General features: G+C 47.8%; 5 protein-coding genes across 13 annotated transcripts in view; 2 read left to right on the top strand and 3 right to left on the bottom strand.

Annotated features, from left to right (window-relative positions):
• The window catches only part of LOC106744776 (sn1-specific diacylglycerol lipase alpha), a 47,700-nt gene extending 37,294 nt beyond the window's left edge, over positions 1-10,406 (top strand). For 7 of the 8 annotated variants that reach the window (XM_014619836.1, XM_014619843.1, XM_014619860.1 and 4 more), the window contains 4 exons: positions 5,963-6,324; positions 7,631-7,999; positions 8,140-8,314; positions 8,874-10,406. In XM_014619836.1, coding sequence (XP_014475322.1) covers positions 5,963-6,324; positions 7,631-7,999; positions 8,140-8,314; positions 8,874-9,155 — 1,188 coding nt within the window. In that variant the 3' untranslated portion in view covers positions 9,156-10,406. Of the gene's footprint in view, positions 1-3,747; positions 3,942-5,962; positions 6,325-7,630; positions 8,000-8,139; positions 8,315-8,873 lie in introns of all 8 variants that reach the window. The other variant, XM_014619831.1, reaches the window with a different exon arrangement.
• LOC106744842 (interferon-related developmental regulator 2) lies at positions 622-26,034 on the bottom strand. The gene is made up of 7 exons (XM_014619904.1): positions 25,688-26,034; positions 22,689-23,167; positions 21,545-21,798; positions 21,224-21,467; positions 20,891-21,106; positions 20,686-20,801; positions 622-3,235 (listed from the first exon to the last, which is right to left on the bottom strand). Exons 1-6 carry the CDS (start codon positions 25,719-25,721, stop codon positions 20,715-20,717), a joined length of 1,314 nt encoding a protein of 437 aa, XP_014475390.1. The 5' UTR covers positions 25,722-26,034; the 3' UTR covers positions 622-3,235; positions 20,686-20,714.
• Positions 10,500-11,554, bottom strand: LOC106744866 (protein Asterix). Its single transcript, XM_014619982.1, has 2 exons — positions 11,390-11,554; positions 10,500-11,056 (listed from the first exon to the last, which is right to left on the bottom strand). Exon 2 carries the CDS (start codon positions 11,044-11,046, stop codon positions 10,714-10,716), a length of 333 nt encoding a protein of 110 aa, XP_014475468.1. The 5' UTR covers positions 11,047-11,056; positions 11,390-11,554; the 3' UTR covers positions 10,500-10,713.
• LOC106744861 (NADH dehydrogenase [ubiquinone] 1 alpha subcomplex assembly factor 3) lies at positions 11,652-13,402 on the bottom strand. Its single transcript, XM_014619970.1, has 3 exons — positions 12,970-13,402; positions 12,612-12,732; positions 11,652-12,200 (listed from the first exon to the last, which is right to left on the bottom strand). Exons 1-3 carry the CDS (start codon positions 13,020-13,022, stop codon positions 11,769-11,771), a joined length of 606 nt encoding a protein of 201 aa, XP_014475456.1. The 5' UTR covers positions 13,023-13,402; the 3' UTR covers positions 11,652-11,768.
• On the top strand, positions 13,486-20,639 carry LOC106744832. Of its 2 annotated transcripts, XM_014619881.1 has the most exons (7): positions 13,486-13,626; positions 14,225-14,946; positions 15,037-15,159; positions 15,496-15,660; positions 16,106-16,270; positions 16,357-16,422; positions 17,301-20,639. In XM_014619881.1, exons 1-7 carry the CDS (start codon positions 13,587-13,589, stop codon positions 17,577-17,579), a joined length of 1,560 nt encoding a protein of 519 aa, XP_014475367.1. In that variant the 5' UTR covers positions 13,486-13,586; the 3' UTR covers positions 17,580-20,639. The 2 variants fall into 2 exon arrangements, with proteins under 2 accessions (XP_014475367.1, XP_014475374.1); XM_014619888.1 differs by lacking the exon at positions 16,357-16,422.
• Positions 26,035-27,164: the final 1,130 nt, after the last annotated feature.

Below are 27,164 nucleotides of genomic sequence, written 5' to 3'. Positions count from 1 at the left end.
TAGTCCGCAGTTGCGCGACGAACCATTGAGAAGAGACTCGCAAATCACGCCAGCTAGATTGTAATCGTACAGCTTACTTGTCCGGTTGGTTTGCACATCGAGGTACCTTTCATGCGTGTGTGTATATGTGTGTGTGAGGGGCGAGGGGGGAGGATGCGTATGTGTGCGCGCAAGAGAGTGTGTACGTATATATGATTATTCATTGACACCTGCCGCGTCAGTCCGGGTTCACAACGGGTCTTTAGTCTTTGTAGAGCCTTTAATCTCTCGCCCGAAATTGCACGAAATTGTAACGCACGCGAGGAAAATATCGTGGCAAAAGTTATCGTGAAATTTTCCAACGCCGGACTCTGTCGGAAGTGTGACTGAAATTATGATGTGTGATTGTAATCTTTAGCGATGTGTATCTCAGATAATTTCAGCCATAATTCTACGGTACAGTCTAACGTTACCAAATTTCGTGGTGATTTTCGCTACGATATTTTCTCCGCGCAATTTCCAGCAAAAACGTTCCCGGCACTATCAGACGTCGCAGTTCCCGAGGCTCGAGTGTTATCACGACTATCAGCAGAGTCTTTTGTCGGAAGTTACGTTAGATTTTATCGCTTTCAGAACAAAAAGCTGAAAGTTTGCAACACCTATTGTGAATCCGGACTTCTGAATTAGCGTAGAGCGTAGTCGTAGAGGCGTGACGAAGTTTCGCGTAGAGTTTGCCGCTAGTATAATCTCCCGTTCACACGTAATCGTATCGTTTACTCTTTCGCCACTCGGAGCTCCTTAGCGTTTCAAGTAGTGCAATTCTATTTGGCGTGCTGTGCTTTGGAACGATGTGATTGTACATAATAGATAGATTTTGATTTGCTGCTCCCGGCTCGGTGGTGGAGACGACACGGTGTGGAAAAGTTCGGTCGGGGAAACGGGGTGAGAATCGGCAGGGTCGGCTCGGTGCAACTTTGCTTTTTTTCTCCTCTCTCGGGATCAATCAAGTCGACGGTCGACTTTGTTCGAGGGTCAGTTGATCGGCCGCGTTTCGCAGATATGCCGCGTATCGTGACGTGTCAGACGCGTGAGTGCGAAAATGCGAGAGGAATAGGTTCCGAACGCTTTGAGAGGACGTTCTTAATTTTCGATTCCCTGATTGGGTCCCTCACGTGTCCTCCGAAGCTCTGACCCTTTATCGAACGAAAGTGTATCGAATGAATCCCTTTCGTTGAGATTTTCAAAGTAGCGCCGATCCGCTGCGATTCCCGTTCGCTCCTTCGAACAGTTTCGCGGATGATGTGACTTGACTATTGTCTACGGCAGGCATGTCCAACTTCAGCCGACGGAGGAACCCCTTTTCCCCCGTTTTCGAACGCACCCTGTGCGGTCGCACTCTCAGTCTGTCCCCGTTCCTTCTCCATCTCACTCCACGAGAGGACGGAGAGGAGGAAACGTCGCGAAGCCGATCTTGGACATGCCTGGTCGACCGGTACCTCACACAATACGCGCATACGCTGAGTATTCTTGTACTTACTACTGTTACTCCCGATATTATCGCCTAAGTAGAGTAATAGGACTGACATGCATGCCCTCGTACAAATGCATGATACTTTATCATCTGTGGCCGAAAGTGGTCAGCCGGCGGCACGCGAGTATCCGCTGTTGTGTCGTTTGCACGCGAACGTAATCGTCACACGTCCGTTTGTTGTTACGTGAAACACAACAATCTCGCACGCGAAATCGCTTGGCACGAACGACCACGAATGCCGGAATTCAATCTGCCATTGCGGGGAAAACGTGGGAACACTCTTCTTAGAAGTAAACGACACGTCGATAATTTGAGGTCTCGGCAGGAAAGCTCCTTATCTTTGCGTATAGATGTTATTAAGCGCTCGCAATTGTCGTGCAATTGGGTTAAGTGATCAACGGGGGCATTCTTTCTCTCTGGACGCAAGTGTCGCAATGACCGATTGAATTCATTGACACCCGTTAATCAAACGAAGGTTGACCACCGTCGGCTCTCGTTTATCGAAGCAACCGCCGCGTGTGACGCGTCTCTCGTACGTACGTTTCCTCGCGAGAGATTAATCTCTCCGTTCTTTCTTACGCTTTCTTCTTTCTCTCTTCTCTCTCTCTCTCTCTCTCTCTCTCTCTCTCTCTCTCTCTCTCTCTCTCTTCTATTCATTGCACGCAAAACGCGAAACGAAGACACATATCCGCGCACGATCGGCACGATACAAACAACAGTCTTAGTGAATTAACGCGTTGCGTGATAAGAGTTACCGTGTAAAAAAAAAAAGAAGTAATTGCCCGCATTCCCGCCGCGCATCCGACGTTGAAGAAACATTGGGGCCGATCCGGATTCGCTACCGGGCGCGTGTTTGAAGCGCCGAACGCGCGGCGAGAACGCGCGGCTCGATATATTTTTCTACGTCGCCCGCGAGATATGCGAGAGAGAGAGAGGCTGTAAACGCGAGAGAGAAAGCCGCGGTCTCACTCTATCACTCACTTGCTGGTTGGTCGTTTTGGAAGCACAGTTCCGCAACAATTCTCCATTATGTATAATTTGCAATGTATGCTACTTCGATCAATATATGGCAGATATATATATATATATATATATATATATATATATATATATATACTTTCTGCCACAGAAACGATCGTTGTTGTTTATTTGACGAGGCTTCCTAATAGCTTCCTGAGTCTCGTCGCGCCGAGACGCTTGATAACGGTGCGTATGCACTCACATGCGCGTGTATGTGTGTGCCCTGTGTATGTATGTGTGTATGTGTGTGTGAACGTAGATGTAAATAAAGAGTAAACCGAAATTTCGTCTCGTCAGTTTCTCTCTTGAAATTTTAATTCCACAAATTTAACTGTAACGCCGCCTCGCGAGAACCTATTTCGATTCTAACAACAATGAAAACGAAATTTTAAGGCAACCGGAGTTAAAGTGGAAGCGAATCATATTATTAGAATTGAAATTGGACTTATTCCGCTCTCTCAGCGAAGTCTCCAAGCGTCTCGCGCGCGTTGAGCCGTGCGCAAACATAGGTGTGCGAGCGATCGATCTCGATTCACAGGTCGCGCTCGCTCACTCACCTGGGCTAATTTGTTTGTAGATTTGAGTTGCGTTGGTTTAAGTAGCTAATTATACTTGTGTTCGCCGTACACGAGATCTGGCCGTTCTCTCGCTAATCTGTATTACTATTGCGCGTATAGGTGCGTGCGTGTGTGTGTGTGTGTGTGTGAGATTATTACTCTCTTCCGCATAGTCCTCCGCTCTATAGTCCGCTCTCTTTCCCCCAATGACTGCGTACAGACTCGAAACTCCTCGTTTTGTTCCTCTCGAGCAACGCGTGAGAGGAGAGAAACCGTCTCTTCACTCACCCCCTCCCCTCCCCAGGAGAACCACCCGCGAGAATAACCGCGGGAGGAACCGATTTGCAAGTCGCGCAGACTCCGCGAGGAAGCGAATCTGGCCGATGTCCGATCGTGTTATCCCTGATCCGTGGAGGGGCGAGAGAAGCCGCGTCTGTAAACACAACGATCTTCCTTCGGAGGATCGGCTGACGCCTGCTTTCCGATCGAGCGGAGTCTCCGGGCGATTTGGAAATTGGAGATCCCCGAGAACCCGTCCGAAACTCGAAGAAGCGCGTCTCGAATTCCCTCGCCGTCGAGTCCGGCGATATTCGCGAGAGACTCGGCCGAGTCGGCCGAGCTAAGCTGCCTGAGGGTGTGTGTGTGTGTCCTGTGGACCAGGTGTTGGCGTGCAGAGTTCGGGGCTGCGCGGATACCGGCGCCGATGCCACCGACATCGTGATAATAGACGCTACGACCACCCTCCAAAGGCCTCTCGCCGATCACCTGTCCTCGCACGTCGCGATGCTTCATCAGCAAGCTGCATCGGCGGATCCCCACGTCGCCGCAGCATCCTCCTCGCGTCGCGACACAAGGTACTTGGAACCGCCGCAACGGGAAATGAGGTCGGCGAGCGAAGCGGGTGAACCCGGGGTGTCCCGAAAAGATTTATCGCGCGCAATCCCGTGAAATACCGGTCGTCGAATCCGAGGTTCTCGTTCGTTCGATGTCGCGCGCGCTCTCTACGAAAGGGTAAGCACTTCCTGCCGCAACGTTGACACCGAGTCGCCGATCGAGAGGCATCACGCATTTTACACACATATCGATACACATCGTACGTCTCGTAGGGGCTTGCAAATTTCGTCGGTGACCTCATCCCTTCGGTTCTTCCTGCAAAAGTGAGCCGGAATATTCACGAGGCGTCGAAAAGGATTGCTCGAAGAACGCGGCACCCCAGCCGGGGAGGAAGCCGAGTTAAGAACGAATATTCATGACGGAAGTATGGCTGAAGGTCCGGCGAAGCTTTGCGAGCTCCTAATGAATGTACGCCCGTGTACATACGCATACAATACACGCATGCACCAACACGAATGCATGCGCATCACGCACCGACCGATCATATCGTTCTCATTGTGTGTATTCGGCCCTCGACTAGAGTCGATCGCCTTATTGATCTCCTAGAGTGGACTTTAGCGAGAGAGTATCGTCTGGTTTGCATGCTGGATGTGATTACCGGTCGGGCAGGTGTCGATTATTCGGCGATCGAGTGAGTTGTGTGTGCCGCGAAGAACGCGCGCGCCCGTCTTGCCGCGATCGGGTTCCGACAGAACAGAGGAAGAAGAGATTGCGAGGTAGCTTGGGATTGATTAATATCGATATCCGGGGATATCTTTCGCGTGAAATATCTTGCGGTCGCTCGACCGATCCAGGTATTTGCCCGTGAATTCGCCGTTGAAGTTGATTTGCGGTCCTCCGCGTGATACCCCACTCCGCATCGTCCGTCTGCGATACGGAAACGAGATCGAAAATCTCAAGATGAGATCTGCTCGCGGGTGAAGCTGTGTCGAGAGCTTATCGGCGAATTTCGATTTCTCTATGAAGATTTCATAGCCCGCGAGCGACGAGGAGATTCTCGGTTTAAAGTCGACGGACGACGCACGGAGCTGGAGACGCTAATGTCAACCGATCGATAAGTATATCTGACGAGGAGGTATATTCGGTTAAGACGGTTGAATTTACTCGGGAACACGCTGGAGGATCCGCCGGGGATATTGGACGAGTTGCAGGTACAAACTTGGTGCTCGCGGCTTTCTCGATTGTCCTTTTCACTGAATTACGCTCGATTAACTCGATCAATTGACCGTGAGAGAGCTTAAATTCCGTTCAAACTCGGAAGCTTGGCGGAAACATCCGCGGAGATTTTCAAGTAGAAGCGCCAAGTTTTTGTATCGAAACGGGTTTCTGAAGAGGGAACTCTTGTCCCCTTTGTGACATTCTTGAGGATGTATTGCCTGTCAGTGGCCGTATTTTCAGTGGCGCATCAAGAGTGGTTACTTATACATTTTATTTGGAAGTCGTTAAAATACAAATTAAAAATAGCACGCTCATCTTCTCTCTCTCTCTCTCAAGGAACACGTATATAAAAAGTGTCAGCTTTAGTTAAAAGTATCTCAGCTTTCAAGAATGGTCAATCTTTTCCTAATTACACGAGCAATGAGTTAATATATTAACATATATGCAATGCAAATTTCATCGAATTTTCTTCTCTAATTCTTATCAAACTCATTTCACGAATAAGGGGGATCTTCCGATCCTCCGAGGCTGCGAATTACTGTCAAACTTTTCGTCCCACCTTTGTACACACAATGTACATCGGTTTTAAATCATTTTCTCATTATCTCGAGTTATACGGGCAATACATCCTTAATCGCCTGAGAGCACATCGGAGCACGCGGGGAAGATTGCAACGCGGCGCGGCGCAATGAGAACGTTCTCGCCAACGGGGAGGTCGCGCGAAGAAGCGAACTCGTCGCGATTTGTACCTGCGACTTGACGAGGCCGAGCCAGCAGGATTTAACGACGCACTACACACCGCGGGCGGGCGCGCGTATGTCAGGTTGTGACGACCCTGGGACCGGCGAAGCCGCAGAGGCTGACGTCCGGCCACGCGTCCTCCGCGGAGGCGTCGGAGGCGCGCGAGCACCAGGTCGAGGTGCAGCTGGAGCTGGAGGTGCAGGAGCAGGAGATGCGGGCTCTGCTGTCGCCGTCCAGCCCGGTGAGGTGCCGGACCCTCGGCAACTTGGCCGGCACACCGCCGCACCGGCTCTGCCTGGAGACGAGCTTCACGTCGCTGCAGAGCCCGACGGACCTACCCCAGGCTGGTCGCGAGCTCAGCGTCGACTCGAGAGGCATCCCGTGGGAGTACATGAGCCTCGCCAGCGAGCTGCTCAACACGCCGCGGCCGGACGAGGGCAAAGTGTAAGGACGATGAGGACACCTTCCTCGCGCGCTTACCGACTCGCTCGTCTTAAATCGCGGAGGGTTACCCTCGTGACGGCCGGACGAGTGGAAGAAGAGGAAGGAGGAGGTCGAAAGCGGAGCGAAGCGATGGCGATAACGTTGAGCGACGCGTTTTCACCGCGTTGATCGGCAGGACGCGTCATTCCTATGTGCGTGGATGTGTGTATGTGTGTTTGTGTGGGTGTGTGTATGTGTGTATATATATGTGCGCGCACATACTTTCGTTTCACCGAGGAATACGAAATCCGCCGAAAAGTGCGCGATCTTTCGACAAAAAAAGGGGAATGAGAGAAAAGATGGAGAAAAGGTAACACCTGGTGCGAGTGGCGGAGTAGGGGATTCGGTCGGAGGGGGATCATCATTTTGTCGCACACATCCGCTTTTCTACATCTGTCGCTCGGATTCACACGAATTCGGTCCCTTCGTTTCACGCTCTCGTTCACACTCTCGCTTCTCTCTCGCTTAGAGCTCTCTGAAACCTCCTCACCTCAAATCATACGCGCATTATCGTGCACCCGAGAGCGTCGTGATCGCGTCGGGATTGTCGCGAGCGATCACGGCGTGCGATCATCGCAGGTAATCGCGACGTCGCGCAGGAAGTGTCCCGTCGAACGGCGCAATGGCCGGAAGAACTGCAAGGTGGCTGGTGGGGCTCCCAAGTACTTGGATATTTGGAAGTTGGGAATTTCCGATCTGAAAGCTCGAATGCCGATTTACTCGAAACTTGTCTCACGTGAGATGGTCTTGAATTCAAAGTTAATTTCTTCGTTTCTCCGTCGAATCACGATTACAGATATGTCAGACGTATTATTCAATATATGATTTATATATCGAATTTCATATGATTGAGCTGAAAAATTCAGTGGTCTAAGCCTGAATTAAAATCTGAGCGTTTCGTACATGAGACAAGTTTCGAGTTACGACTTATTAATCCTCCCGTTGCGTATGACGTATATATACATCGTCGGAAAGTAGATTCTCGATTGCATACGTACATCGTGGAAAATCGCTCGTCATTATCCGCTGCCCGGATAATCGGATACCCGGGTAATATCAGGTCCGATCGAAGCTCAGATCCGGATATTTGATGCTTCAACTGTTCGGACATCTCGGGAGAATCCGAATCTCCGGCTAATGTCAGATCCGAAGGAATATCGGAGCCCCAGCGGCAGCCGGACGATCCTCCGGACACTCGCATTGTTTGGACCCGGTCGGTGCGGTAAGTGCGGAGTAATCACCTTCTGCTTCTCCCGGCGGCGAGAAGGTTCGGCCGCCGGCACGATTGGGACGATCGCACTGCGCCCTTGGCCACCCCGGAGACGCTCTCGGAGGCATCCAGCAGCCCGCCGTCGCCGGTGGTACCGGCGCCGCGGCCGATGCGACGCACCCCCAAGATCCCGGGAAACTTGTCAACGGCGGCGGATGACCTGAAGAACAATCTTCACTACGCGATGCTCTCGGCGAGGAACTACTTCCTGAGGACGGGGGAGCACGCGGGCAGTAACAACGGCGGCGGTAGCGGCAACAGCAGCAGCGGGAACAGCGAGGCGAGCTACGAGAGCGCCCGGAGCCTGGCCGCCGCCGGTCTTCCGCCGCCTGTACCGAGACGACGGGACTCCGTCACCGTCAGAAGGTTCTTAGTATTGTTGCTTTTCAAGTTATTAGCGATGGTTTCAAAACCATTTCGAGATCGGTGCAAAGGCAGCTGTTGCCAGATTCGTCGCAAGATTCGAATCGCCGGCATTTCGCTCACCGGACGTTGCACGGTTGCAGAGAGCAGCGAATGTGCACAGCGGCGTGCTGCAGGGACGACCTGTCGGAGAACTCGTCGACCCGCACGTCGTCCCACTCCTCGAGGAACTCCCACACTTCGCACCACCGCGTCCAGGTGGAGTTGTACGAGGAGAACGACACGAACGGCTCCAGCTTGGACTTCTACGAGGCGAAGGTATGGGCGACGAACGATCTACCTCTTGACTTCTCGCCCGCATCGTCCACACGGGGAAATAAAATTCGGTTGAATTAAAATTAATTCTAGAATTCAAGTCCCAAAACGGGAGTTAGCGAGTTTGGTGTCGTCGAAGTAACCTTTCAGCTACAAGCCAGTCGAATTTTAAGTAAACACCAACTGTCCTCAAGAACGTCAAAGCGGCGCGAGAATTTCGACTCGGGATTCGTGTCGGCTTTGGAATTCGTGATTTCATCATCGTTATCACGTCGAGCCCGCTCTTATTCACCGTGATAAAGAGGACAGGTAGTCCGAACTCTGAGATAAAGGCCGAGTGTTACGGAAATTCCATCCGGGCGACCATTTATATTCGAACACGGCACCAAAATCCCCACCTCTCTCTGAGCTGAGTTACGAGCTTCGGGGACGACGATGAGGCATCTTATAGATTGCCTCCGGCAGCGTTCTCTCATCTCTTCCGTTCATTGACACATTAATTCAACCAATCTTGATTTCTCCGTGTGCAATCTATCATATCGTCATATCTCGCGTTCTTCAGGGTTCCTCCGGCCAGCGCGACAGCAGCAACGACGTCTTCCTCAGCGTGCGCAGCTCACCGGAGTGCAAAGGGCTCATGGCGCCGGCGACGGATCTGGGCGCCGAATGGAAGAAGCGCTTCGACGCCACGGGCGTGAGCGGCGGCGACGCCTCGTTACCGCTTCTTCGGGGCCTGTCGCCCACGCCGACCACCGGCCAGCATAACTCGCCGTTCTTCAGCGCCAAGCGAAAGAAGTACGTGTACCCTATCACACTGGTGGGCCGTGGCGAAAGCAGCGTTTAGTCCGAGACGGAGAATTGTCGTCGGCGATCGAACGAGGAAAATCAGTCGGGTATATTCGCTCTCTGTGCGCGACTCAGTGCGACGCTCTCTTCAGCTCTTCGGGAGAGATGTTGACCGGACTTTAGTTTAGCGGACTGAAGTAAATCCAATCGAGGACCACGAGGCACATTTAGCAGTAACGAACCGACCGAATACGTGTGCCAAATTCTATTCTTCTCCTTCTACTTCTTATATTCCTCTTCCCTCCTCTTCTTCTTATTCTCAGGACTGTCGACCTATCCGACCTGCTTAAGCGACACGAGTGTCCGCGTGAAGACAGATCGGCCTCCGAGTACTTCTGTATATTTGAATAGCTCGTTCTTGAATTGTTTGACCTTCAGACTCGTAGACGCAGGTGCAGTACTTCGTTCAGTCATTCACCGGTCTTAGCACGCGAATTAGTTGCTCATCAAAATTGAGTGAAATTGAATCGAACGTAAGGACCCAGGACCACCTGCGACTCCTCCCCCGGGACGTTCGATTCTGCATCGCTATCTTACCGTCGTAAAGATAAGCAACGGAGAGGAAGGAGTACGTTTCTCCACCTAGCGAGTCTTTTAGTACGATTAGTGCGCGCATCGCGGCAGCAGCGGCCTACTCTGCGTCGATATTATTTGTTAGACACACAGTAAAGAGAGACCACTTGATTTTTTTTTCTACATTTCTAAACGCAGCTTCGAGCAAAGATATGAATCTCGCGCGTTCCGTTCTCGATCTTTCAATATGAGTTTGATACTATTCTTAGTTCATTAGAACGGCACGCTCTAATAACGTACGAAGCGATTGTATTAAGCGATAAATTAAGCGTCGATACTTTTTCTATTGATCTATGCGCGATCGAGATTACTTTAAGCGTAAGCGACGGGGAAGGATATAACACACGAGTGGTGAACCTCTCGCGAAACGTCTCGCGATTGTATAGTCAGATCTGACGCGATCGTCGAACGCGCGACTCCTCGGGAGAATCGCGCTTGAGGAGTTTCTTCGACGTTTCGCTGTATTTATGTAAAAAGTAGAGACGAGACCGCGACGCAGACGCGGCGTTTAACTCTAGTCAGTATATAACGTACGCTTAGGAAAAATGTAATATTTATTGACTCCTTGTAATATTTATAGTCTTCTTAGGAGAAGCTTACAGGAATAGGTAGAAAGAGTTGATTCTAATGTAATATAAATTATTTATAAGAAATAAACGATGAGTATGGGAGATCACCCTCGGTGATACATTATATATGTAGCAGTCCCCCCCTCCCCGCCGCATGTTCCTTCGATGATTGTGAAACGAGAATTATCGACACAGTGGACTTAACATTCTTAACAAATGATGGTGTATTGCTGCAATGAAATAGTGACTCCTCACTCATTATCAGACATCTTTCTGTACAAGATAAATAATAATAATAATCTTTTAACCAAATATATATATTGTACACTCTGTATCGCAAATGTTCAAAGTTTTCTTGCATTCACACACACGGAGAAACATTAACAAAGTGAGTCATCCACGAGTCACACTCGTTCATTGCATGGCACTTGCCCATGGTGGCGTCATAGGATGAGGATTTTGCAAGTAAGACATCACCACTGCTGATATTGACAGCATGAAGCAGCTGAGAATTTGCTTGGTGTCCTCGCTGACCCGCGAATTGGCGAAGCTGATGCAGGAGCAGTAGAGCGCCACCCAGGCGCACCACTTTAGCCTCATCATCAAGCCGCACATGCTGAAGATCATCCCTATGACATTCATGTAGTCCGGAGTCAGGTCGTCCTGCATCTGAGCCTGATTATTCGAGCCTGGCGGCTTGTAGCGGACTTCTTTGTCGGGCCGCCGCGGATCAGTCGAGCTATTCATGGCTGGTAATCTGTGATGCAAAATGCAAACTGCCTTAGGTGAAAATTAACAATAAATGAGATCTCACTGTTGTTAACGGGGCCAAGAAGATGAGTGGTCTGTGAAGCAATTTTCACTTTGTCTTGGCAAAAAGATATCTCATGTATCCCGTTTTTACAGTGACTGATCTCTGTGACTTGACTTGCAAATTTATCGTTGAAACTATACGATCCGTCATTTGTGGGTTAGGTTACAATTCCATTAAGCGTTTGATTATTCAAAAGCTCGTTAGGTTACACCAAATGTAACAACAGTGTAGATTGTACGAATAAGAGTTCGCGGTAGATAGCGAAGATGTACTCACGAGTGCAAATTAAAAGATACGTGCTGTACAAAATAGAAAAGAATTTAAAGGGCTATCACACACAAACACCAACTCACTCTTCCAAGCTGCAGCGGAGGGAGAGCCCTCTGTGCTGAATTATTCGCAATAGATGCTTTCCATTTACATGAACCATGTCGATACAATCGTTCCATTGACTGCTCATCCCGAGACGCAGCCAATGAGATGACTCGTGGCGGTTCAAGTATTAAGGTGAAGCGAGACGAAGAGACGAAGAGCAAAATCGGAGCGAAATTTAAATTCTATTTCAGTTTTATATGTAATGCAAATGTCATAACTTATTATACAATTGTACAATACAATAAATTTTCCTAAACTTAACGCACATACATATGTACAATTATTCTTGTTTTGTATCTGTCTCTACAATATTTCTTTTTCTTCCATTTTTAAGTTCGTCTGAATCCGTCTCTTCAATTTTCTTCGGTAATGTCAAGTGTTCGGTCGTCTTCGGCGGTATCAAGGCAGCTATGACGTATCTACCTTCATCGTTCACAAAGTTAAACACCGTACAGGCCTTCCGTACAGGTAATATTTCCGAAATTATGTTGTGCTTGCGCATTAACTTTTGTAAACTTCTGAAATATGGTAAGTCATAATTGTCGTCCAGACCGATGATCAGAAGCTCAGGCTTGGGCTCCAGGACAGTGAACAGCGATAGAGTTGCGTCGTTTATGTACTTTGCCGACGAGATGTTCCAGCAGAGAGCTTGACTTGGAAAAAGCACTGTTGGCCCTACTATCATGAAGCCGTTGCTCAAGGCAAATCCATTCTTAAAAATAGCAAGGACAGTCATTATCCAGGACAACGGATTGACATGCTGTCAAATTTCAGTTGTAAATGTCAACATTTCACTTCAAATGTCAACATTTCAACTTCAAATGTCACAACATTTCAACTTCAAATGTCAACATTTAAAGTTGCTCGCTTATTGTAACTAGCTGATGGAAAAAAGCCCTAATATATGTCACTTATCGATATATTTCAATACGTTTGTTATATGTTACATCCGACATGTCTATGCTTCCAGTTTGCATACTGTCAAAGCTAGTAGAACGATCAGAGGAAATTTACAATTTGCTAACGAATTTAGTTAAAGAAGTACGCTTTTGTACGCTTTCACCGGCAACCAAGGACTTGAATCCTTCTAAGTGAATAATAACAACACACATCAAACTCTCACCTCATTGCACTGAGACACCTGAAATCGAGGACCAATTTCCTTGCTGATAAACGTGACGGTGGTTTTACCGGGCCCGTCATATGCGGCCGCATTCCTCGCGAGAGACGCGATGTGTAAGTTCCTGCGAAAAATTGCGAGGTCCCGTTTGAGAGTACAGTATCGACAGAATTGTTGGAAATGAAAATGGGGCGGAAACGAGAGATCGTTGAGAATACACATATCACAGACAAAAAGTTTGTTACTTTCCCTCGCGATGTCGAGCAGTGAATCGGTCTTATTTTCGTACTTTTAACACCGTGCAATGATCGGCCGTGAAATGTCGGCTTTAAGCGCGCGTTCATCGCGAAGCGTCACGTACCTGCAGCTACGCAACGCCTGTATCAGCGGGCACAATTTGCCGGTGAGATTCATCGTGTTCGGTCAGAGCAGGCGTGTGATTCCCACGCAAAAAGCACGCAAAGCTCGCGGTAACGAGCCGAGGTTAGGAAACGAATTGAGGTTAGAGTCGTATCGCGGCCGTACGCCGTCGCAGTTTTAGGTTAGGATCTCTCGGTGGTGCGGGAGTTTCCCTCTCGCTCTCTCCGTCTATCCGTCTGACTTTCCGATTGGCCGGCGAGGCGCATGTTGCATTCTTTCGAAATTCCTCCGCGAAGTCACTTTTAATGAGTCCACGAGGTGATACGCGGAAAACAAAAAACCGAAGGACAACCGTCGACACGCGAGAGAAACGCGCGCGGAGATGCCCCGTTCCCCGCGCAAGGTACCCGCGCGAACTTGTCGGACGTGTACGAACAAAAACGCGACGAGCCATCCGTCGCCGTCGATTTAAAGGCGCATCATGGCGACACGCGGTCACCCGCGGCGGTCGCCCCTTCCCGTTTTTTCGGTATATTTTTAGCAATATCGCGTATAAATACTCCATCGCAGAGATACGTTATTTTAATGTAACGCCGATGATCAACGATCGCGACGAAAATGAACAAGGGCTGCTGGAAGTTCGACGAGGAGGACAAAGGTGAGCGTGCGACACGTTTTCTCTCTCTCTCTCTCTCTCTCTCCTTCGGGAGATTCGCGAAGATCTATCGCGGGATTTACCGCGAGATCGATATTACGCCCGGGAGGAACTGTGCGTTTTCGCGAGAAAGCCGACACTCCCTCCAAATTGTACGCAGATTCGTTCCCCGAAGACGCAGAATTACGCGTCGATTCTGCGTCTTCGTTGACAAGAGTGCGAATCGAATGACCGAATCAGGAAAGACTTTCTTCATACATAGTGGGACAATTTTTACTCTCGATACTACTCCGCTCGACTTGNGGCTTCCCCCCCCCCCTCCCCACTTCTTTTTTCTCTCTTTTATTCGCCGCTTGATATGGGAAATAATGTGAGATAATTGCCCGTGCGCGTGCAATCGGCGAGAACCCGTGAGGATTAATCTATAATCAGAATTGACATTAATATCGTCTAAAAATAATTTGCATTTCAAGGTAAACGTAAAAATAGGTAACGCTGATACGAGGAGAGGAAATACACGTGCGGTGCTGTTAAGTAGATAGGACGATTGGGCTCGCAATTTTACTAATTAGATTAATTAGACCGTCCCTTCTCTGCGCAGCCTTGTACATAGACCTGGAGCCAGAGGAAACGGATGAGGATAAGACGTACAGCTCCTGGGATCAGACACCTGACATACTTTTGGAGGAGATATTCTCATACCTGACTATCCGCGAGCGTTACTACGCATCCCTGGTGTGTCGCTCGTGGTATCGCGCCTTTAAACTGCGAAATGTATGGTCCACGTTTACTCTGGAGGACACCACCCTCACAAGGGGCAAGTTCAACTACTACAGCGGCTGGCAATATGTGCTGGACCACATGAGAACGTCCACCTGCCTGAACAAAGTCGGAAGGAACTTCCGTTCGCTCATATTCGAGCCCATGTTGAACTTCTACAATCTCTACGAGTTCATGAACATGATTTCGTGGTATGCCGAGCAACAGGGCTCGGACAACACCTCCGTGGCCGGTGTGGGTACTTACATACGAAGGCTTAAGTTTACCTTTCCCTGTAACATGGCGAATAGGGATGACCCTGATCGAATCAGACTCTTTGGCACAGGCGGCAAGCTACTCGAAGCGCTCAAGAGGCTCATGAGAAATTTGCAGAATCTCAGATGTTTGGAGCTGATCGACCTGATGCTCGACAGCAAAGAAGCCTTACACTTGATGGACGACATTTGTACCAATTGCACTCAGACCCTGTCGAAACTGGTGCTGATCAACACCACGCGTTACGTTTGCCCATTGCTGCACGTGGGAGTATTTATCAATTTAAACGTAAGCACACGGCATACCCCGGACGTTTCGCACGTCGCTCGTTATTGAATTAAACTGTGTACAGTGTGTATACAATGTCTCTCTTCTCAGGTCTTAGTCGTAAGTCCGCAGAATCTGCACGAGGACATAATAGAGCTGATAGGCTATACGAGATTGGAGCATCTGCATATTTTGCAAAACCGATACAGCCCGAAGGATACCACCGTAAGATTGGTAATTGCCATTCGTTCCTTTCGCCGGCTCCGTGTTGATGCATAATCGCAGCACGCCAAGTGCGGAGCAATCGCGCGTTAACACAGAGAAAATTCGATCAGCGGATCGATGTGCGCTGAAGGCCGGCTATGCGCGAAACAATCGTTTCGAAAAACGACCGAACACCTAGTAATGATATCGTCACGTTGTTTAGCGGAATATGCATTGTTTCATCGTCAAAGTGCTTACGTTATGCCGTTGTATTCGGGTAATTTACACGTAGCGATCTTTGGCGTACTGATCCGGCGGTCGAATTCGCTGATAGATGGAAAATATTCGTTCTGACTATGATCGCAGCCAAAGAGAGTCTCGTGGATGAAGATGAGGGCGCACAATCCGCACCTGAAGGTGCATTTCGAGGTGGAGAGCCACAAGCCGACGGACATTCTTTTGCCCATCGACCTGCTGGAACACAGTTCCATACCTTGCCACAGTATAGTCTTGGACAATCCGAACACGCAGGTTCGTTCGTCGGCGGAAGTGACGATAACGCGAACTCGCAGAGAGGAGCGATCAATTGTTAACCAGTTAAGTGTGTTTGACGACTATATCCGTCATGGAGATGTGGCAGAACCTTGTGTCATGACGACTATATCCGTCATGCGTAAAATTTGGTTACAATTTGATATTTAATTGTAATTCTGGCGAAAGCTAAATTATATTCGTAAATTTTAATATGGGTAAAATGTTTAGAGGTCAAGACGAAATGAAACAAACAAATGAGAATTATAAATAATTTGAGATGGATTTATAACTTCCTGAGAGCTAACTCGTAAGCAGTGCGGCGACACACACTGGTGGGCGCTTTGCAAAGAGATCGCCACAGTTAACTGGTTAAATCCGTCAATGTCGTCGACAACACGAATCGTCATTTCTACGATTATGCCCTACGATTATATCCTTACAGATCTCGCCGTCCACGATACTCACCCACGGGGCGTTCTTCGACTCGACGATACGAGTGTACGCCTTCAAGGGGATAGCTAGGTACTACATGGACAGGAGCTTCGCGGCGAGGTTGGACGAGGCGCTGGTGCAGTTCTGTAAAATGTGCCCGTACCTGCACACCCTGGTAGCATTTTGCATTTGAATCAACCCTCTCTCTGTCTCGCCTATGTGAACTTACTCTTTCTAAAACGCTACGCGTGGTGTTAACAGCGTCTTTCATGGCATGCTGGTATGCGTTCGCACCCGTCACACACTGTGAAGGGCTTCCTCCGCTATGTGAGTGTAAATTTCCTTCCGGCTACTGTCTCAGACTCGCTTCGGAACTTGTTGTCACGCGGACTATCCGCGGCGAGGCCTCTGCTTCCTCGTGTATCTAATCGAATAACAGATAAACGTGCGCCAAGCTCGAAATGTTCGTTGTTAGGATAGATCAGATGCTCAGATTCTTAAAAGCTATTCTACAATGGTCATAACAATAGGTTTGTGAGCCCGTAGCATTTAGCTGAAAGTTATAACGTTTGATGGTCTCAAAAAGGCGCTACCTACAATAGCTTAAACGGCAAAACATAAGACGGACCAATCAGCAAGGAGGAGATCAGGGCTTTAATGTGCTACTTCGATCGATCGACGTAAGGCCGTAAGAAGTGAAAAATGAAAACAATTCATTTCGTTTACGATCTCAGGTCCATTTTGCAATGTCCACGTAAGTACGGCTGTGAGTCCACAAGACGCGTGGTTGGAAGTGCCTGTTTCAATATAATAGGCGGTAAAGTGAGATCGTAAGCGAAATTAAAATAATTCATCTCATAGTTCATCTACATTTACATCGTTCATTTCACCGCTATTTTCTTACGGATATCGTAAAACGGTCTTTATGTTACGGCTCACTACACCGAAAGCGGTCCCTTACCACCTTACGGGACCGCATCTTACGGACTTACAGCTATTGTAGAAGAGCCCTAAGATTCATCTTAGGCGTCTTAATTCCGTGTTCAAAAAATCGATTTTGCATATCGTGGACTCGATCTGGCGCTAAACGCTCGATTATATATAACAGTCGTTAACTCTCGAGTCGAGTATCTCGCGCTGTTGCTCCGTCTATCGTTTACACACACGTTCTCACGTCAATTCACGCCGATACATTTCCCTCACAGATGATTCGCGACAAGATATCCACAGCGACGATTCTGGAGATCGCGTCCACCGCGAAACGCCTGCGTTGCTTATACGTGCGGCGCAACGTCGTGCTGAAGAGATGCGACCGAGACTGGTCGAGGATTCTCGACTGGTCGCCCGAGCACCACGAATGGATCAAGGTAAATAGTCGTAGCTACGAGAGTACGGAGAGGGAAGTGTCGAAGATACTGCGCTACCGATGGCACATGCTGTCCGAGAGAGAGTTTAAGGAACAAACAATCAATATGCACATATAGCGTCGCCGAGACGCTCGCTTCTCCGCGTAGAGCGCAGCAAAGAGAACTTAGCCGCGTTGAAGAAGAAAAAAGATTCTTTTTATACTAATACGTCTCTCAAGGAGAGACAAGGCTGTAGATCGTTGCCCACCATGACTGAACACGCTTATGATATTATTATTTAGTGTTAACGTTTAATTTTATTTCTACGGTACGCTTTATATGTACGATCTTTTCCGCAAGAAAGTATACGACAGCAACATGTCGAGAATATATACAATCTAGATAAAAAGGACTGTAGTACATCGAAGTAGACTGAAAAAGATATTGCACAGTTACTTGGTAATAAATCCAATCGCATTCATTGGCAATTATTACTTGGCATCTTCTTGGCATGCCTTCGACTAGTATTTCAGCATATTCAAGTGGTAAAGAACTTCCTGATTCTAGTCGATAGCTGCTTGAGAATAAAGACCTTTTTCCCCTCTTAGTTTCTGTACTTTATGTAAGATTATATATTCTCAGTTGGATTCGCGTTTAGGGATGACGTAGGCAAGGCCAACCCACTGTGATGATGCTATTTTCAGTTTTCATGCAAAGGCAACGTCGGTGGTGGTCGTTGCTTTCCTGAAACTCCCAATCGTCTCTATTTCTCCCAGGAAATTTCTCAGCAGACGTTAAGAAAACATTTCTGGTCTGATGGTGTTTGTATTAATGTTTATGCCTTTTTCAGGAAGCCAGTCCCGAGTTTGGGCGCAATGTTAGCACAGAGTTTCATTCAAATAGTCGAATGATCGTTTTGTCCTCTTTCGACGTCGTCGTACAGATCAAACCCTTTTCGAGCAGGTCATCAACATTCACTTTAGTTCTTCGTACTGTTCCACTCACCTCTGAATGAATTGGACTTCCCAAGTCACCTTGAAGCTTGAGCATACGTTAATTTTGGTTGTATAAAAAAAAACTAAAACCACTGTCTTGTAATGCTTGAGATACTTTGCACTCGTGAAAATTTTCACTCTAACAAAGGACAACGTTCAAAATAACAACAAAGTATATACTGTGCAAGCGGGCAAACGCTTTGATCTTTTCAATGTCATACAGCAGTTGACGCTACAGTCAACAGTCTTGAATCAAAGCTGTGCACTTTCTTGCGGAAAGGCTGTGTATATCTGTAGATTGTTATTGTAAAGATGTTGTTACTGCGGAGATTATTATAACGAAGAGACGGACAGAAAATATATGTATTCGCAGCGTTATTTTCGCTCTACGATATTGCAATATTTTACGACGGAAGTGACTGTGATCGATATATATTTAACGGCGCATTCAATAACCAGACATACGCGTTTGGACTGTTCCCCTCTGCGGATGAGCTTGTTTGAATAAGCGTAACGACAATAAAAGTAGGTGAACAAAATCATCTCACGCTCACATTTCTATCTGTATTCTCGTTTATTCGAACGTACGTCATCATAGCTTACGTGTAATTATGTACAATGCTAGTAAATATCTCGTACACCTTAATTACATATGCATAGTCACTGTTAATATGCAAAATAATCCCGACCAATGAAGAGGTGTGTGTAGCAATCTTTTCCGTGTGTTATTTAACGTCATTCCCAAAAAACGAGACAATTTCCACCCGTAGCCGTTAAAATATTATACAATTTGATTATCAAAATCAACAGATACAACATACATCCATGAGACAACAATGATAATCAAAAGTAACAATAAAACAGTATCACATTGATCGGTATAAGAATTCGGTAAAACGCTCCATAAAATCCAAGTAATTTAACTACAGTGAACGCGCACGTGTAATCGTTGTTATCGTACCGGTATTACTGTCGTATGTACACGTATTTAACTTTCGCACATATTAACATGTGTATATATACACGGTCTATCGAAAAAGTTCCGAGACTGACTTCATTAAAAATCGTGAAATCGAAATATATCTATATATATAAATTTTATTAATTACAATGTTTCCAACATACCCCCCCCCCCTAGTGTCAACGCTATGTTGCGAACGTTCTTTCAACTGTTACTTCTACACCGGAAGTTCCTACAGTAGATTTCTTTCGGGATAGTTTTCAATTTCTTTGTCACGTTCGCCCGAATATTCAGGATATCGACAAATAACCGCTCTCCTTTCATTTGAATGTTTAATTTTGGAAATAAAAAAAGTGCCGCAGCCAAATCTAGCGAGTTACAGAGATTGTTGAACGCATTGGCACATATTTACGGACCGAAAACCGAGCTGCGATTGCCGTGGGGTGCAGCAGGAAAAATCCCGTTCGGCGTAACGCCGTGGACAAATGCATTTTTGTACCAAATGACGATCGAGCACCTCCAGGTAGTACTAGACAGTGATTGTGATGCTGAGAAAAACAAATTCATGATGAATCACGCCGTTCACGTCGGTGATGCTTGTGGAGTAACGACCCGAGGTCTTGGGTCGTCTTCTAACGATTCCTTCACGGAAACATTTATACCATTCGAACACACGTGAATGTGACCAGGCACTTTTCATCTCGCACGCCTGTTTCGTTAAATTATACACTGTCGCTTTTTGAATTTTACAAAATTTGAGAGCAGCGCGCTGCTCCATCATGACAATTATAACGAACACGATAATCTTACGAGAAAAAAAAAAAATGCGCGGCCACCACTCGGAACGTACTGCCGGTGACGTGAGACAAATCTTGTGAGTAGTCGAGCGTTAGTACTTTAAAAGAAAAAAAAATTCCGCGCTGAAAAGCATCGAAGGAATATTGTTACTTGTTTGTTCAGGAAAAAATCAGTCTTAGAACTTGTCAAACAGACCCTGTAATACATACTGTATATGTGTATATATATACACGCTGAATTTCACTTAATATCATTGTATAAATTAGCTGTACCTGCTGAAACGCGGGCAAACTGACCGCGTTTCGACCGCGTCCACATGAAGTTCCCCGCGAACGGGGAATCTATGTGTACAAGATCCGTGTGCAATTTCGACCCGACGACGATATTCGACGAGGAAAACTGTAATTCGCTATCGAATTTCACAATAAATAACAAATTGAATTATATCTGTATTATGCTAAAAGAGGGACAATCATCAGGCAGCCANGGGGGGGGGGGGGGAGCAGAAGTGAGAAGCGATTACGGTGCCATGGCTGCGGAACGTTTATCGCGGTTCTTGTTGCGCTGGATCGTGCGCGCCTTGAACGCGGCCGCGTTCATCAGCGTCTGCAAGAGAACGCGGGTTTCGGTTAATCTCGCTCCGATCTCGAGGAAAGGGGAATCAGTCGCCTCCGTGAGTGTGTCTCTATACCTACCCTCTCTAATTTGCTCGTTTTCTGGGACGACGGTATAGGTAGAACCTTGTTGCCGAGGTGAAAGATCTCGCGCAGCAGTTGGTTCTCGGCTAGGTGGATGTTGATGCCGGGACCCAACAGCCGGCAGCAGGCGTTGTACTGTGTCCGCGCGCACCACCCCTCTAAGTACAGGGTCTCCTGGCCGAATCTCACATGCATCTCCGGAACAATGTCCTCCTGGAAGAGCGAAAGGAGAGGAGATCGTGTGAGAGCGTGCCTCTCTTCCGGTTTCCCGGAAGAACGCGGGCATTCGCGGCGGCCAGAGCCGCGAAGGCGGTTGCGCGACACACTTGCCTCGATGTAACGCAGAATGTCTCGGAAATTGGCGCGTTGCTGCTTGCGATCCTTCTTGGCTCTGTACTTGTTAGAGTCCGTGGCGAGTTCCTTGAGAATGTCAGCGAGATCCAGCGCCCAGTCCTGCTCGTAGTCGCAGGAGAAGTCACGGCCGAGCTCGAATATCACGGCCAACGCCTCACCGGCCGACAGGCGCACGTCGAGGTGCGGCGATTCCAACAATTCGCGCAATCGATTGAGAGAACTGCGGAGGAAGACGCGTTATGTAGGTGAGGTGGCGACGAATGGCTAATAATTCGATCGCCGGAGTCGATCACTCACGGCATGTAGCTGTTGGTCTTGTCGCTCGCGAGCAAATTGTAGATGTTCGCGGAAGTCATGACTGTGAGAAGCAGAGTCCACGAGGAGATAGCCGCTGCATGCAGCGCCGCCGTGTCGGCGGATATGTTCGCGATCGCGCCGTTTCCTTTCAGGTAGGAGCCGGAGAAGATAGACGACAGCAGCTGCATTATTTCGACGGTGTCGTCCGCGTCGTTGCCCGACAGGAACTGGTTCATACTCAGCGCCCAGCAGCACTGGAATCATTTCGCCGACGTCAGACAATAAAGAATCGTCGAGGAGTGAAAGATATGCGAGACATCAGTATCGAAGTGTACATAAGTGTATTCATAGTCAGACATACTTAAGATCATCTCGAGTTCATCTTCAGGTACTGTATGAATCGTTTCATCGGCTACGTCGAAACGATCATCTGAAGATGAACTTGAGACGATTTTAATAGAATGTAGAAGAGGTAAATTAAAAAAAAAATGTCGAAATCATTTTTAAAATGAACAATTTAAAAGACAGAAAGAGAGAGATAAAGAGATAAGAGAAGAGATAGTGTTAGTTCCACACAGAAGAATTAACATTTCTCGAGAAAAGAATTTCACGTTTATATGTGCGATCATTCAAGATTCAACTGCGATTAATCTTTCGCCTGGATCGATTTAACCGATGGTACTAAACTAGGGCCGAGTACAAGATCCGACTGTAAGTCTGTTTCTGTTCTGAACTAGGCTGCACATTTTACCGTTAGAATGAGACGAGTATATATAACATGGTGCTAAAGGGAAAAGGAACGAAGTTTTAACGCAGCCCTAGTTCAGAAACAGAAGATAGATTTTACGAACACCGGGTGCAGTCGATGAAAGAAAGGCCGCGACGTTCCTCGTCCTGAACGAGTTTCGCACCCACGTGTCCCCGTTAGAGCAATTCATTCCTTGGCGATTCTCAGGAGATAAATTTGCCTGTTGAGTGCCGGATGTGCGTTCTCGTGAGGGAGCTCATCGAGATAAAAGCGTCGCGACCTTTCTTCCACCGACATCGTTTCCTCATTGCTGTATATGCATCCTGAGAAATTAATATCGATCCTCTCTGCTCGGCCCTCTCTCTCTCTCTCTCTCTCTCTTCTAAGATACGCTACCTCGGCGCGAGCATGAACGGAAGCTGTATTGTCGCTGGCGATGAAGGTCAAGGTCGACTTGAGGTCTCTGCAGACCACCTCGGCACTCTCGAACGCGCCCAGCTGAACACATAGCAGGGTGCTCAGCCTGGCGGCAGTGGGCTGTTCGTCACCGCGGCCCTTCTTCAGGCTGCGCTCCACCGCGTCCGCGATGGTCATCTTCCTGTCCTCCACGAAGTCGGGGATGTACTTGATGGCGAAGATCTTCTCGATCCCGTTGAAACAGATCGTCCTGCCCTTGGCGCTCTTTTGGGTCAGCCCGTCGATCGCCTCCCTCAGCTTCTCCTCGAACGCCTCCTGCTGCGCGAGCTCGTCCACCTCGTTGTCGTTCACATCCTCCAGCACGCTGCGACTGTCGGATTGGCCGCTGGTATCGCTGCACGCGTCATTGTAGACGGAGTCCTCGTCGGATGTTAACTCAGCTCTTTTTCCACCGTGACCTACGTTCGTCGGGGAGGACCAAGCGCAAGATTGTTGAGGGAAGAGTCAACATATATCGGCCCCCCGCCTTATATTCGCGTAGTATGATCACAGTTTACAAAAAGGATTGCGACACTTCTCGCTGAAGCTGAATGTATGTGAATTTTACATGTTTTCTGCGACGAGTTTCGTCGACGCAACTCGTATCTTAATAAGAAAATCAGCTCGCCCGAGAATCATTGAAAAACGAATTCTTCCATTGGACTTCCACGGGACTTCGGGATGATTTTCGAAGTATTATAAAAAAATAATAAGTGTCGCAATCTTTTTCTGACCGATCATACGCTCGCCTATTCGGCCGAAGTGTAAGCCGCGTGATAAGCGCGCGAGATAATCTCCAACCTGCGTATTCGCCTCGCGGCTACAGTATTGTCGAGCCAGTAGCTGCTCAACGTGATACGTGCTAATTGCGATTAATGAAAGCCAATTAGAGCGGTAGCTAGTTAACAACGCGAAACGATTCGCTCGTGTGCTCTCGGCGGCCACGTTGCCGCTGCCACGCGTGGAGTCGCCAAGTCACGCGTATGTTTCACGTGTATCTGCACCGTCTTTCCCCGATATGCACGGTGGCGATCGTCGACAAATATTTTCATACTCCGCGACTATTAATGTCGAATCGATCGAGAGACCGGCGTGGAAAGAGCGAGGACTCGCCGAGGAACAACTCGGTGATTCTCTCTCTCTCTCTCTCTCTCTCTCCCTCTCTCCGCCGATACAGTAATCGAACGCTAATTATTGAAAGCCCGCGGGATGTTGGTCAGAAACCGATAGCGGCGAGTAATTCGAGTTCTGAGAAAAATAACAGCTGAAAGTGAATGTCATGTTACGCAACGTGAAATCTACACAGCTGTTATACCAGTTCGGATTGCCGGACCGCCACATTCGTGCGTTCGTAGTCGCCGTGCGGATCGCAAGAAATTGTAACGAATATCATAAATTATGTTAATTTCACGCGCGGCCGAAGTCTTTTTCGACTTTGAAATTTTCAACACGAGCGAGCGAGCGAGCGAGCGAGAGAGAGAGAGAGAGAGAGAGATAAGTCGGGTAGAAACGACAAAGTAAAGAAAAAAAGAAACGGCACATGCCCAATCGTGATAAAATCGCGATATATTTAACTCTCAAGGCTATATTTTGGCTGTCTTCGGAGAGATTAGCGCAATTTCGACGTTTGCAGAAAGGAAAAGGCAAAACGTGGAGAAAATAAGCGCCGACCATCGTTGCCGCCGAATTATCGGGCAAAAGTTGCAAAACGCAGAAAAACATCGATTCATCATAACAGATGCGCAGTAACTCGAGTAATGAAGATGCGCGACTTATCCGGCGAGAGGAGCACGCGAAAGAACGCAAAAGACTGAAGGTCTCGCGATCGAGGAGGGGAAGGGAGGGACTTTGTTACCGTACTTGAAATATTTATCTGACCGATAGGCGAGAACGAGAAGAACTAATACCGAGAAAGGAGAGAGCAGCGGAGAGCGACAACGTATCAATAAATCCAAAAAAAAAATGTACGTGCGTGTGTGCGCGAGCAAGAGATAGAGGGAGAGAGAGATAGAGGATATGGCAGCTCATTGCTGTCGATTGCTGCCGATTGCGTAAAATCTCACGCGCGTCTGACTTGATCGCGATCGAAGAAAAGATGTCGAATGAGTCACCAGCAGTCCGATTCCGTTTCTTTTCGGCCGCATTGTGTCACTTTCCGTGCTCGAAAGAAGCGAGATAAATATACATACTTGCAAATTCGACGAGAGAGAGGGAGGGGATATTGCAGAGGTGCAGAAAAGGACGGGTTTCATAAGAGAACGGCGAGAATCGCGCGTCGTCAGGGTGAAATGAACATTTCCGCGGGGCCTCGGGCTGCCTCATGGCGCTTCCCATAACCTCTCACGGGAAGAGGATCGCACGTGTCCTCGGCACATGCCTTTGCGGCGTTTCGCCGAATTTCCGTTCGCGTCTCTCGAATCTTCGCGAGCCCGTTTCCTCCGGAGGGAAAATCCAGAGTGCAGAGTTTCGACGTGCGATGAAATCAACATGTGCCGCCGCGGAAGGCGTGAGAATCGCACGGGGAACCACGTCGCGGAACGTGGAAAATCGCCCGCGTGCGAAGGAGCGAGCCTCTCTTTCGAGAGGAACGCGCGAGGGCGAGAGAGAAAGAGAGAAAGAGAGAGAGAGAGAGAGAGAGAGAGAGAGGAAAGAAAGAGCGCTTTGGCGCAACGTGACGCAAGTCGTGCAAATAAACAAGAGCCTCATTCCGAGGCGCGGTGAATCACTGGAGCGGATTAGACGCGGATAGACGGACAAATACGGCGCCGATCGATAATTTAATAAGCCAAGAGTCGAGGAAAGAGGCGAGCGAGCGTGCGTCACGTGTTTGTCCTTCGCGGGGATCTTCACGGCCGACGAGGAAGACGTCGTCGTGCGGCGAAAGGGAAGTAACGCAACGGAAGATCTCTCGTGAGCGCGCGCGACCAAGCACTACTCACCGTACTTTCCTCTTCTGCCCCCTTTGCCTGGCATCGTTCCTCAGCTTGCTTATTGCACAATTAGTACTAGGTGAAAGACTCGATCAAGAGGGTAAATGTCTCGCACTAGTGGTTTTCCTTCGTATACTGAATACACCACGTGAATTTTTCGTTGAGAGCCGACGAAAACTCACTAACATGTTGCGGAGCGTTCAGAACATACACGTCGAGACAGCCTACAACGGGCTTTCTCAAAGTGCACTGCCGTTGGCTCTCTCTCTCTTCTTCTCCTCACCAGCTCCTTCGGCGAACGTAGCCGATCCGTGCCGAGCACACCCGAACGCGATCGAGCGCGCAGAATCGCCAGGGGGATTTGAACGGTGCGCGTGCGCGTGCAACGGCCACGAAGTGCAGGTAGCCGATGCGGAGGGTCGATCGTGAGTCTCCTCATCTAACGCGAATTCGGAAAAGGTGAAGGTTTTCCAGCTCGAAGCGTCCGGAAGTGCCCACTTTTCGCGAGTTCGCGCTCAAGGAGAAGATTCGCGATCGCTCTCCTGTTCTTTGCAATTGCACTTTTTGATCTATATTGCACTTGTTTTAATTTCCTCCCTGTCCCACCAGGTGTCGTATGGGCGCCTACTACACTTTAAGTGGTGGCGGTGCAACGTGGTGCAGCTATAGAAAACGGTTTCAGAGCGCTTTAGATATTTGAAATTTGACGGCTACCTCGCGGAATTTCACGTCGAATTAGCTCGCCCGCTTCCTTGATGGATTCTCGCACAGGAAAAATACCTGAAGCTGGGAAATCATCATCATCATCATCGACTGGCGATGCGATAAGATTGAATTGTAAATAAAATACTAAGTTTATTCAAACCACACTGCATAAACGATATGTCCTTACAAACGGGCTTTGGTACTTAAACTATGGGTTAAGATACATTCGCCTAAATGGTAACTTTTACGTTACATTTGTGTGTACATATTGACGAAACGAACATTCGTACGTTCGTGCGCACGTAAGTGTACGAACCATGCGCAAATTTGTTAATTCTAATCTACGCCTCAAAATACTGCCGTAACCTGTCATCGTATAAAGTAGCATCGTAAAAAGCACTTTAAGAACTAACATCATAGTTTGCTAGTATTGGTAGAATGTACAGTTGTGCATTATCTTCTCTCCACGAAGAAGCTCACAAATTTGTCCAAATCGTTTGTATATATATATATATATATATATATATATATATATACATACACACACACACATATATATATATATATATATAATATTTATTATTATTCTTATTATTAATATTTGTTATTATTGGTAATATTTTAATTCTCAATGAAGACACTTTATTCGTAGAGTGTGGTTACTTACATAAGATCTATCCTTAAGCACGTACAAAATATACAAAAAATGTACTATGTACTGTTAAACATGATAGTGATTATAAATGGATTCTCTTCATTTGATGTAACAATCGTACAATTT

Source organism: Dinoponera quadriceps, unplaced genomic scaffold (genome assembly GCF_001313825.1).
Source record: "Dinoponera quadriceps isolate SergipeBrazil2010 unplaced genomic scaffold, ASM131382v1 scaffold120, whole genome shotgun sequence".
NCBI classification, from domain to species: Eukaryota; Metazoa; Arthropoda; class Insecta; order Hymenoptera; family Formicidae; genus Dinoponera; species Dinoponera quadriceps.
Note: the sequence above shows the minus strand (reverse complement) of the source record. Positions and strands in the feature narration are given on the sequence as shown.

What these genes read in the sequence shown, in the direction of transcription:
- LOC106744866 (XM_014619982.1), bottom strand. Translation starts at nt 11,046, where the DNA reads ATGAATAGCTCGACTGATCCGCGGCGGCCCGACAAAGAAGTCCGCTAC.
- LOC106744861 (XM_014619970.1), bottom strand. Translation starts at nt 13,022, where the DNA reads ATGAATCTCACCGGCAAATTGTGCCCGCTGATACAGGCGTTGCGTAGC. An exon ending in CAGGCGTTGCGTAGCTGCAG is followed by an intron (nt 12,733 to 12,969) that starts GTACGTGACGCT and finishes AATTTTTCGCAG; the next exon opens with GAACTTACACATCGCGTCTC. An exon ending in AGGTGTCTCAGTGCAATGAG is followed by an intron (nt 12,201 to 12,611) that starts GTGAGAGTTTGA and finishes GCTATTTTTAAG; the next exon opens with AATGGATTTGCCTTGAGCAA.
- LOC106744832 (XM_014619881.1), top strand. Translation starts at nt 13,587, where the DNA reads ATGAACAAGGGCTGCTGGAAGTTCGACGAGGAGGACAAAG. An exon ending in GAGTATTTATCAATTTAAAC is followed by an intron (nt 14,947 to 15,036) that starts GTAAGCACACGG and finishes CTCTCTTCTCAG; the next exon opens with GTCTTAGTCGTAAGTCCGCA. An exon ending in AGGATACCACCGTAAGATTG is followed by an intron (nt 15,160 to 15,495) that starts GTAATTGCCATT and finishes CTATGATCGCAG; the next exon opens with CCAAAGAGAGTCTCGTGGAT.
- LOC106744842 (XM_014619904.1), bottom strand. Translation starts at nt 25,721, where the DNA reads ATGCCAGGCAAAGGGGGCAGAAGAGGAAAGTACG. An exon ending in ACATTCTGCGTTACATCGAG is followed by an intron (nt 21,107 to 21,223) that starts GCAAGTGTGTCG and finishes TCGCTCTTCCAG; the next exon opens with GAGGACATTGTTCCGGAGAT. An exon ending in AAACGAGCAAATTAGAGAGG is followed by an intron (nt 20,802 to 20,890) that starts GTAGGTATAGAG and finishes GTTCTCTTGCAG; the next exon opens with ACGCTGATGAACGCGGCCGC.